The 11,884-nt window shown below is 35.0% G+C and overlaps 1 protein-coding gene across 1 annotated transcript in view; it reads right to left on the bottom strand.

Annotated features, from left to right (window-relative positions):
* Positions 1-259: 259 nt before the first annotated feature.
* Positions 260-11,884, bottom strand: part of LOC149475363 (uncharacterized) — a 41,922-nt gene continuing 30,297 nt past the window's right edge. The window contains exons 33-50 of the mRNA XM_089713513.1: positions 11,338-11,442; positions 10,594-10,811; positions 10,104-10,203; positions 9,747-9,820; positions 8,981-9,179; positions 8,650-8,753; positions 8,190-8,343; positions 7,383-7,438; positions 7,009-7,165; positions 6,288-6,414; positions 5,919-6,028; positions 3,850-4,011; positions 3,269-3,367; positions 2,922-3,009; positions 2,379-2,479; positions 1,740-1,820; positions 1,005-1,067; positions 260-534 (exon numbers count right to left, since the gene is read on the bottom strand). Coding sequence (XP_089569639.1) covers positions 451-534; positions 1,005-1,067; positions 1,740-1,820; positions 2,379-2,479; positions 2,922-3,009; positions 3,269-3,367; positions 3,850-4,011; positions 5,919-6,028; positions 6,288-6,414; positions 7,009-7,165; positions 7,383-7,438; positions 8,190-8,343; positions 8,650-8,753; positions 8,981-9,179; positions 9,747-9,820; positions 10,104-10,203; positions 10,594-10,811; positions 11,338-11,442 — 2,082 coding nt within the window. The 3' untranslated portion in view covers positions 260-450. The remainder of the gene's footprint in view (positions 535-1,004; positions 1,068-1,739; positions 1,821-2,378; positions 2,480-2,921; positions 3,010-3,268; positions 3,368-3,849; positions 4,012-5,918; positions 6,029-6,287; positions 6,415-7,008; positions 7,166-7,382; positions 7,439-8,189; positions 8,344-8,649; positions 8,754-8,980; positions 9,180-9,746; positions 9,821-10,103; positions 10,204-10,593; positions 10,812-11,337; positions 11,443-11,884) is intronic.

The raw sequence follows: 11,884 nt of genomic DNA, 5'->3' as shown, positions 1-11,884 counted from the left end.
AAAATCAAATTTTAACATCTATTACCCATTATCAAGTAGTTATTATTATGTTATTATTATATAGAATTTCTTATATAATATTATTTCCAAAATCGGTGTAGCAATTTTGAGTAATTTCTTCTAAATTAATAATTAATATTCATAATAAAAAAAACTGCCAATCAAATATATTATCACTGTTAGGTTATATCTCTCCAAAAACAATGTTAATAAAAATAAAACACACCAATACAGTTTACAATTATATTTATTACAAGAATTTCACTGTTACAAATGTGGACTTTGACAATTCAACGTTACAATTGCGCGGCAAAAAAATTAAAAATAGCGCCATCTATTGGAAAATTACAAAAGTACTACAAATGTATAAAACTGATTTAGTTCAAAAAATATCCGCTAGATGGCAGTTATACAAAATTATATATTTTTTCGATTTTTTTTATTATTTATTTATCTTTCATGCTGATTCAATCTACGAAGGCTTGTGACATCCATTCCGTATATAGCAAAATGTGCTGGCTCTTCGAAGTGTACCTGAATGTAAAAGTACATCAATTAAAACAAATATAATCAATTTAGATTTCTATATTTTTATATTATTTACATCTTTGAGATAAAGTTTATAGACTAGTTAAGCTTAGGCTGGCTAAATTCAGAATCTGAATTCATAATTTAATACAGAATCTGAATTCAAAAACTTAATTCAGAAACTCAATTCAGAAACTTAATTCAGAAACTTAATTCAGAATCTTATACACAGGAACAGATCTGTGCAACGATTTCACATTTACCGACAAATATTCGAGTTTTCAGATACTAAATTCAGAATACATGTCATGTGACGCAGTTTTTTAGGTTCTTAATTTTACTGATCAATCTGACAAACTGCGTCACATGACGTGTATTCTGAATTCAGGACCAAAAAATTAATATTATAAATTGAGATCACGTTTATCTATACTTTTCAATATTATGCAAAGTTTGATATAATATTAAAATATTACCTCTTTTTCTTCTTTCGAATCGTCATTGGCGTCTTCTTTCGATTTGTCCGCTAGCACCTTTACCTAAAATATTTTTACTTGAAATTAATTCTTAGTTATATAAATATTATTTTTAAATATAAATTTAAAAAAAGAACGTGTGTGCCGAGCACACGTGTCAGAAGTGAAACTTCTTTGGCAAGATTCAATGATACCAAAATCGTCGCCTCACTCCATGACGTGACGGTATTGCAATGAGGCGACCTTGAAATTTTACTCTCACCGCTCCTAATGAAGTTTCACTTCAAAAGCAAATTATGTAAATAAAATTCTGAACTTGGTGAAATAATTATTGTTTACAGTGTGTCATTTTATTTAATGTACAGCACGATTCAAACTTAATGGCGGCTCGGAACATCGTGCGATTCGATGCGCAGAAAATAAGTTTAGGTATTAGCGGGAGGTTAAGGGACCTGAGGCCGACAAAGTAACAATTAAAAAACAATAACGAAGTTAGAAAAGGCAAAAATGTATGGGATTGACATACGCCGCGTTAGATCACGTGGTCTATCTAATGTCAATCCCATACATTTTTCCTTTTCTAACTTCGTTATCGTTTTTTAATTGTTACTTTGTCTAAGGCCCCTGTGCGCACAGATCCTAACCCGCATTCGCACCTGCATCTAACTTCCGAACCGCCATTAAGTTTGAATCGAACTGTACCTGTGTAATTTTTTTAAAAGAAAGAAAATGTACCTCTTTCGAGTCGTTGTCATCACTCTTGATTTTCAAAACTGGTGGTATGTTGGGTCCCAACTTCTCACATAATGTTTTTACCTGAACATATTTAGTTATTAATATAAAAAATAAAACATTCCATACTTCTATAACTTATTTAATTAATTTCTTTCAAAAAACAGATTTTCAATTCTGTATCTATAAAGAACTACTAAACTCAAACGACGTTACGATCTATATGGAGCTGTTAAGGACACAAGAAAGTAATTGAGTATCTATATGGAGCTGTTACACAACATTTGTCACAATGTATCTATTTAGGGCTACTAAATTCAAACGAATCTATAAAAGCTGCCAAATACGAAATTAATTCAATATCAATATATAGTTGTTAAACAACACACATACATTGCAAACTCTGCATGTATATAGAGCTGCTAAGCAACACACACATTGCTCCACAACATTTGTCACAATATATCTATATTGTAGAGCTGCTAATAAATTTCTACTCCTGTATTTATACTAAAACAATATTACGATCTATATAGGGCTGTTACACAACATTTTCACAATATATATACAGAGCTGCTTGCTAATTCCCTACTTAGATGTATAATGTCCCAATATTTATATAGAGCTACTAAAACCATTTACATTGGGATACTGCGAGAAGCAAGCCCTCGCGCGGCCCGTACACGGCGGCGCTACGGCCCGCCCGTAACGATCTCTATCCGCCGGGTCGAACATGTAGTAACCTTTTTGAATAATCAAATTTAGTATTTTCTAGTGATTGTTTTTACTTTAACGGATTTTAAACGAGATTAATTCATTATATTATTTTCCCGACGTTTCGCACACTTTGCAGCGAGCAAGGAGACTATAATCAATTTTAATGGGAATACAAAATCAAACCACTTTTATGTCAAATTTTATTTAAGTATTTAAGTTAGTTTTAAGGTATTTATTTCATACTAGCTGTGCCGCACTAGCAAATGAACACCTTATTTCATGGCAGTAATGTTCAAAGTCTAAAAAACTGCCTAATGAACGCGTAGGCAGAGTTTTTCATTGGACAATTTTTTAGTCTAGTTTTTTTGTTTTACGTCAATGCGTTATTTTTCTTCGTTCTACATTCTTCGTCTTTTTCTTTCTGAAATAAATAACTACATATTTTCACTACTATTTACTCTAATTTACCTCTAGGTGTCCTAAACAGGGCAACAGCAAAATCACCATTCCCCGCCACTAAAACACCGGAACGCTCCTCGCGGAAGAATTCCGATACCTTCAAAAACAATCATTATCCTTGACATTTAGTTTTATAGCATTCAGATGATTAAAAAATAGAAATTCCGAAAAAAAAATAATTCTCAACCATCATCTAATTCTCGTAAAGAGAATCATTATACATACTTGTTGCCCCAAGCAAGCCCATGCACCATGCATAGTGGCGCATAGTGCATGGTACTTCCATGGCAAACATTTGTTAAGCAACGAATTTTTTTGTTACTCATAATATGTTGGATGTACTGTATAAATAATACCTGATCTATGAGATCGTCATCGACAATGCCCTTCTGTCTCGCTCTGTACACGACGACTCGACACACACAATTTCCAGGTGTGTAGAATTTACGAAGAATCTAGGAGAGAAACGTTTTAGCCAAAATATTACTATAGATAATTGCTGTTACAAAAATCTTACTTTATAAATTCTAAAAATTAGACTAAAATATTCTGTTTGGCTACCATCAAATAGGTGTAATGCGAATAAGACGTACAGAAAAGCGACTATTTTTTTTGGAACAATTTTTTTTTCTTAAATACTTACTCGCTTTACTGATCGAGTCATTATGTACTGCATATTAAGGACACCAAGATTTTTTAATCAATAATTTATTGTATTAAAAATTATAAAACCAGGTTCACCAGTCGCTCATAAAGCCAAAAAAAATTTTGCACATTGTGAGCTATATCAAATAAATAAATAAATATATTTTAAAACATTTTTTAGCATAATAATAATTATCAAATGATATTATAAAAGCAAGTTTAACACACCCAGAACAATTTTATCAACCACACCTACACAACAAAATAATGACCTTAAAATAATTCACCATACCTGTTCAATATTCAAAATCTTCGAGCGCGGTCTAAAGTGCAGATAGCTATCCTGGTACAGCTGATCGCCGCTGTCGAGTATCTGGTCGAGCGTGGAGGAGCACCAGCGGCACACGTCCTCCGCGCGCGACATGGCCACCGCCATCACAGACATGGCGAGCGCCTGTCACAGGGACCAGTTAGACTGTTGCCATGGCAACGCAAGAGACAAAGTCAACAAGCTAAAAGTACGAAAGTTTGTGCACTAGCCAATTAGACTGTTGCCATGGCAACGCAAGAGGAACATCTCATATCGTGTGACATGGCCACCGCCATCACAGACATGGCGAGCGCCTGTCACAGGGACCAGTTAGACTGTTGCCATGGCAACGCAAGAGACAAAGTCAACAAGCTAAAAGTACGAAAGTTTGTGCCCTAGCCAATTAGACTGTTGCCATGGCAACGCAAGAGGAACATCTCATATCGTGTGACATGGCCACCGCCATCACCGACATGGCGAGCGCCTGTCACAGGGACCAGTTAGACTGTTGCCATGGCAACGGAAGGGCAAAGTCAACAAGATAATAGCCATTTAGACTGTTGCCATGGCAACGCATTATATGACAAAGTCATCTAGATAAGAATCATTATAACCCTATAATCAGATAACAAACACACTTGTGATAGATGACTGAGAAACGATCTTATTAAAGTTTCAGACGATTGCTATGGCAACGCACAGGGGCCAGTTATAGTCCGGGATACATCGCCCATTTTTGCAAGTGATTACTATCAAGCTAATTTTTCGTGAGTAGCTTTATTTTGATGAGATGCCCAATAATTTCACGTACAAAACTCTCGATTGTGGTAGCTACCAGAGGAAACAAGGATAAAATATTTTGATTTGATGGTTCTCAAATATTAATTACTAACTGAATGTTTTTTTTTGTTCAATCTCAAGATAATTATCTAAATTATTCGAAAAAATATTTGTCCTACAAAATCTATGGTTTGATCAAAGAGTCCCCCTTTCCAATGTGTATCGATAACGAAGTCATCATAAATGATTACTAACCAGCTGATTTTTTTATTTTCACTTATTTAATACTTATATAATTCAACAGCAATATTGTCCTACAAATTGCGTAATAAATATTTGAGAACCGTCAAATCAAAAATTTTTATCCTTGTTAACTCTGTAAGCTACCACAATCGAGAGTTTCGTACATGAAATTATTGGGCATCTCATCAAAATAAAGCTACTCACGAAAAATTAGCTTGATAGTAATCACTTGCAAAAATGGGCGATGTATCCCGGACTATTAGACTGTTGCCATGACAACGCAAAAGACAAAGTCAACGAGATAAAAGTCACGAAAGTTTCTGTACTAGCCAATTATACTGTTGCTTTGGCAACGAAAGAGAAGTATCTCTTATCACGTGACATGGCCACCGACATAGCGAGCGCCTGCCACAGGGCCAATTAGACTGTTGCTATTGCTAACGCAAGTGAAAGTCAACGTGATAAGAGTTTTGAAAGTTTGTGCACTAGCTATTTAGACTGTTGCTATGGCAACGCAAGAGACAAAGCCAACAAGCTAAGACAGTGCGCGCACGAGCAACTTTGTCTCCGCAACTTTTTTGTCTCCGCAACTATTTTGTCTCTCCCACCCATGGGCTAGTATGAAAGTGCGCGCACGTAGCGACGCAACTCCCCATACAAATTGATGGGAGAGACAAAATAGTTGCGGAGACAAAGTTGCTCGTGCGCGCTGGCTCTAAAAGTCACGTAAGACTGTTGCCATAACAACGCAAGAGACAAAGCCAACAAGCTAAGAGTTACGGTTATCAAACATCTAAACATTTATAAAGAATTTTCTATAATAACATTGCGGAAAATTATTGATTGGTAGTTTATTTTAATTTGATCATCAAATTCATCCTATACATATTTAAATTTTAAGATACAAATAAATAAAAATTTTCTTGTCTTTTTTATTTACATCAACGTTACCTATTTTTTCACAAATTATTCAATTATTCATAACATTTGCCCCTACATTCCTACTAAAATTTGCCCCTAGGACCCACCTGATTGCCCCTAGACGCATAGGGGAATTTCTTGCAGCTCATAGAATGCTGAGCGGACAAGAATTGAGTTCCGTCGTTGAGCACCAACCAACCACTCGTGTTCCTTTGGCCTGCGGATTTAAAAAAATGATAATTTTTTTTTGTGACTTCTCTATTTTTTGAAGTGAAACTTCTTTAGCAGTGTTGAGAGTAAAATTTCAAGGTCACGTCATGGCAATACCGTCACGCCATGGAGTAAGGCGACGATTTTAGTACTTTTGAATCCGGTCAAAGAAGTTTCACTTCTGACACGTGTGCTCGGCCCACAAGCTCTTTTTATTATAGCCTGTATGACGTCACAAGATGACGTCACTCCCACCCCCCACTTACCCTTCAACTTCCCCTCCTCCTTATCCCGCTTCTCCGAAGCTCGTTGTGCGTCAACACAAGTGGCGCTGCCTGGCGGATGTTTCCTGTCTCTTTCTGACGCACGACGCTTACTGCCACGAATGTCCACCTGAGTGGGATTTTTTTTTAATTTCATCGCTAATATCGTTATGCTGATAAATCGAATTGCAATGAAAAAGATCATAGTAAACGCAAAAGAGGGTAGTAGAGGTAAATATTACTCAAAAGTAAGTAAAGAGGTCACAAATTGAAATCTTAAAATATATCAATTAAAAAATACACCAACAAAATGAAACTAAACGTTTTTCAATAACACTTCTTTCGCTTATTTATTGGTTTGATTTTATGTGCAATTATTTATTTAAAATTATATTTATTCGATGAAATTATTGTTATCCTAGTAGTATCATCTACCTACGTATCATTCATACATATTTCCTAGTGTTCGATTTAGGCGAGTATTATACATTTAGAAATTAAAGATTTTTAACGGATTTTAAACGCGATTTATTTATTGTTTTAGAGACTACACAGTCTCCCCGTGACCACGCTCGCTGCAAAGTGCGAAACGTCGGGAAAATAATGTAATGAATAAATCACGTTTAAAATCTGTTAAAAATCTTTAATTTCAAAATTTCATCAACTAGCTAATTAATTATGCCTATTTATTACATTTTAATTCGATCTTTATTCGATTTCTTACCTTACTAGTAGCCGGTACGAGTCTAACACCAGGTGGCGCTCGAACCAACGGCGGTTCAACGCCACCTAGCTTTTTAATCGGTTGTACCGTTATTGCCATAGCGTATAGCTGAAAGTCGTGCTTTGGTCGCTCTACGACTGGTATATTTTGGAGGTAGCTGGTTAAAAATGGTTTTGATTTAATAAATATTTATTTATTCTTTAATTTAAATTACAAAAGGTAAGTTAAAGACACAATAACTTGGTATTATTCGTTATTTTGATATACAAATGTTTTAAAAACAATAATTGTGGTAATTTTGAAACGACAAAGAATTAAAAAAAAAAACAAATTTAAACGGGAGTAATAGAGATACAAAAAAAATGATTACTTACGCGAAAGCCATTAACTTCGCTGATGTAAAAGTCAGAACGCAGGCAGCGCCATCGTCCTAAAAAATATGAAAATTTAAATCATCAACTTATATACAAAATATGAAAATTTAAGTCAAGACGGCAACCACATCATCGAGGCAACAACATCATCCAGAAACAATAGATGCATAAGTGAGTGTGATGTATGTGTTATACAGATTTCAATATTTAAATAAACTGTTGATAGCTAAGCTGTGCGTTTTATTTATGCCTATACCCGTCCAACATACTATCAAACAAACAAATCAATCGAAAATATTAGTTTATTGAAATATCAATAATAAAATAAACAAATTAATTATTTATTCATTCAACTATCTCAAAATACATTTCAACTATCATACCACAAATCGTCAACAACTTTTACATCAATTCCCGACCATTCTCAACCACGATATCATCTAGACAACGAAATCATCTAGGCAACTAAAGTCACCTGAGCGTCAACCCTCAAGCCTGTGGGGCCACACGCGTGGGGCTCCATCATGTAATACGACGGGGCCCCGGCAACTCGCCACACAGCCACCTCGCATACATATTATATGACAATGTTGTTTAATTTTAATTCAAAGATTACCATATCTAAATACTAATAATGAAAAGTATATAAATATCAACAAAAAAATCAAATATCTGGTTCATTCGTCCAGCCATCTGTAAATTTCAACTATCACACCACAAATTATCAACAACTTTTACATCAATTCCCGACCATTCTCAACCACGATATCATCTAGACAACGAAATCATCTAGGCAACTAAAGTCACCTGAGCGTCAACCCTCAACCCTGTGGGGCCACACGCGTGGGGCTCCATCATGTAATACGACGGGGCCCCGGCCACTCGCCATACAGCCACTGCATGGGGCACCGACCAGAGGATCCCGTGGGTGTGGGATTCGAAAAACCGCTCTAATGCACATCTGGTGGTAGGATTTTGTTAGTTCCAATGTATTTTTCTAATGTTTTATCTAAAAAATCTAAACTGGTAAAGCTAAAGTATAGGAAATACATCCTTATTACATTGCAAAATTGCTTTATAACTTTATTTCAACAGTTGTCCCAAAAGACAATATTTAATAACACTGAAAATCTTCATCAAAGAAGGTAAATAGTTTATTCATTATTTTTCTTTGGGTACGGTTATATTTACTTTTTAACATTACTCACATAACTATTAAAAATTATTTATATCAAAACAAAATTTATCAAGAAGCTAAATACTTTACCTTACAGTCATCTCAGTGGGCTCTTTCTGCTCCAATTTCCCAGTGTACACTTGTTGCAAATCATATCTCACGTAGTTGACGCCAAGCACGAATCTCTTTAGTACCTGCAATTATTTATAATTATTAAATTAAGTCTTACCAAATTGTAAGAAACAACTATAATAAACGACCTATTGGGAACCTAAATACATTGGTTTATTTTTTTGCAAATTATTTATAAGATATTAATTTTTTAATATTTTCAAAATATTTCTACTTTCATGGCATTTTATGTTTTTGTGTTGTTTCAATAAACAATTTCTTGATTTCTAACCCCTTATTTCTAGATTACCTGTAAGGGCAGTAATACATCTTCGCCAGGTCTAAACTCATAACCTAGTGTACCCAACGAGGCGGTGAACAGTTGACACGCGACCGCCATTATTTCGTCCACGGTCCGTCTGGTCCAGAGGTGCGGACGGCGAATGTGGGACATACACGCACCCACTATAGCCCCGCATGATGATTGGAGGAGGGCGTCACGGGTGAATCTGGTATTAATGTTTTCACTAATTAGTAGTTATTTAAATGACGATACGATAAATGTAAAAAAATATGTAATGACGATTCAAAAGTGCTTCTAGAAGAAGTCTGATTGATTAAATAAATGTTTGAGTTTGAGTTTGACGTAATTACGATTAATGAAATCAATCTAATTTGTGTTATTTCAAATTCAAACATTTATTTCTTCAATCAGACCTTTTCTAGAAGCACTTTTGAATCGTCATTACATATTTTTAACATTTACCACCGATTCGGAAAGCAGAGCTACAGTGATTTGCATCAGGCAAGTCAATTTACCGCAAAATTACCTATCTTAGTGCGCTGTAAATACAAAAATGCTACTTAGTCGAATGTGAACAAAAAGAATTTAGGATGATAATGATTATGATTTGGGTTGGGGGAGGCCTTTACCCAGACGGGGGTTCCTGTTCAGGAGGAATGAGTAGTTCTCAGACTTAGTTTTAATCATAATGCTGTAATTTGATGGGAAATAAAAACGCTTAATTATTAATTATTATTATTAATGATTATGATAGTGAATGAAAAATACTAACTTGACCAAGTCTGGTGGTCGAGTGCCACGCAAGATTGTCCTCCCTCTAGCTGTTTCCACGTATGCAGTCAGCACCTTCATTTAGAAACAAACACAAATTGTATATGGATACTTATATGAATTAGAGAATAATACATTTTTTTGAAAGAACGCAAATTCATTCGATTAATCTATTTTTTTTTCTTTTACTAGTAGGTAGGTTTATTAAACACATTCTTGAGTGTTTGAAAGTACATTATTTTATTTTAAAATGGCTGTATACAAAACAAGCAAATGGTTCAAATGAATACGCAGAAAATGCAATCGAAGAAAAAATATGTTAACAAGTATAAAATCAATAGATTCCTACAATTCTTACCTTCCATTCATATCCTTCATCTGGGACCGTCCCTTGCGGTGTCACCGGACCGGGCGCTTTGGACAATTCCCAGAACACTTTGACGGATGATATCGAATACCTTTTGATAAAAAAAATAATATAATAATCACATTGATATACATACACACATAGAAAAAACAGAAAAAGGGAGTTAAATAACAAATAATGCGAAATGAACACGTGTGAAGCAATCGCGAAATCAACTCAAACTCAAACTCAAACATTTATTTATTCAATTAGACTTCTTCTAGAAGCACTTTTGAAATCTCTAATAATACTCAATCTCAAATCTCTACTCAATCTCAAAATCATTATTAGTACCATTTCGATCCACAATTGAATACTCAAAATTTCGATCAAAACGAATCAAAACCACGATACAACAAATAAATAATATACATCAATCAAACATATCAACAATCAATAAATTTAACTACCCTACAAACATACATACACACAAACAACTCACTTATTAGACCCCGGCCTGGCCAACTTGCCGATATTACTAGCAAACGTGTCAGCCAATAGTTCCACAGTGGAATATGCAATAAGACCACAGGCCCCACCGGGTGAGATAAGGCCCCGGGGCCCTACAGCATGGGGCTCCCAAAGACAGTATGATTTGTCGTCTGCTGCCCGCCAAATAGCGACACAATAGTCTTTACAGCAGAGAATTCCGTGTTTATTCTAAAATAATTGATGACATAAGAAGTTTGTTTATTATGCTGGGGCCACACTAACGGGAAATGCCATTAATTAACGCGATAATGGACGTTAACTTTAGGTGTAGCCAGTATTATTTAACAACGGCATTAACATTGCCGTTTGGCGAGGCGATAGCTTTATCGCGAGAATTAACGCAATGAAGCGGTCACACTACCGCGGTCCATCTTGCTAGAATTTTAGTAAAATTAACGCCGTTTTTATCGCCAACAATCGGCATTCACGTTGACCGTTCAAGTGTAGCCACCCACTTAACGCCTTAAAAATTATCGGAATAATTATCGCGATAAAGGGCATTAGACGTTAAACGTTAGTGTGGCCCCAGCATTAAAATCTAAATTATGAGCGAAATAAAACTATGTAAGTTATTATCCAGTAACGTGTAGTGTCTGTTTGTCTTAAAAAAGTTCACACAACAACAAAAATTTCAAATGAAAAGTGTGTGCTTAATACAATTATTAAAATAAAATAACAATACAACAAAACTCACACTCTCAAAGAACCGATTGATGCCCTTCTTCAAACCGAGCACCGGCCCAGAGTCTCCCGCCTTTATATCACCGGTCACTACGTCGCTATCCACATCCATTTTTACCTGTTCGAATATATAATATTATCTATTGCATTAATAAAAATACAAATAGTGAGTGTGAGTGTGAGTGTGAGTGAGTGAGTGTGAGGCTATGATTGTGAGTTTGTGTGGGGGTGATTGTGAGTGAGTGTATTAGTATGAATTAAAATGTGCAAGCAAATATGTTTAGCAATGTATTTCATAAAATCTCTCCATTGTTGCGTGAAGGAAAAATAAATAAATAGAATTTCGCATAAAATAATAATATCAGTAAAGATGATAATAAAAATTAAAAACCATTAATATCGACAGTGCAGCGATATAGATATCAGACAAACAAAAAAAATAGTTCAGAGTAAAATTCGAAGGTCCCGTCATGGCAATACCATCACGTCATGAAGTTAGGTGAAAATTTTGGTATTTTTTAATCTTGTCAAAGAAGTTTCACTTCTGACACGTGTTCAAC

Source organism: Colias philodice, chromosome 30, assembly GCF_061535455.1.
Source record: "Colias philodice isolate Cphi_HAF_F1 chromosome 30, ilColPhil1 Martin Lab GWU primary, whole genome shotgun sequence".
NCBI classification, from domain to species: domain Eukaryota; kingdom Metazoa; phylum Arthropoda; class Insecta; order Lepidoptera; family Pieridae; genus Colias; species Colias philodice.
The sequence above is the reverse complement of the archived record's forward strand: the minus strand, read 5'-3'. Positions and strand labels throughout refer to the sequence as shown.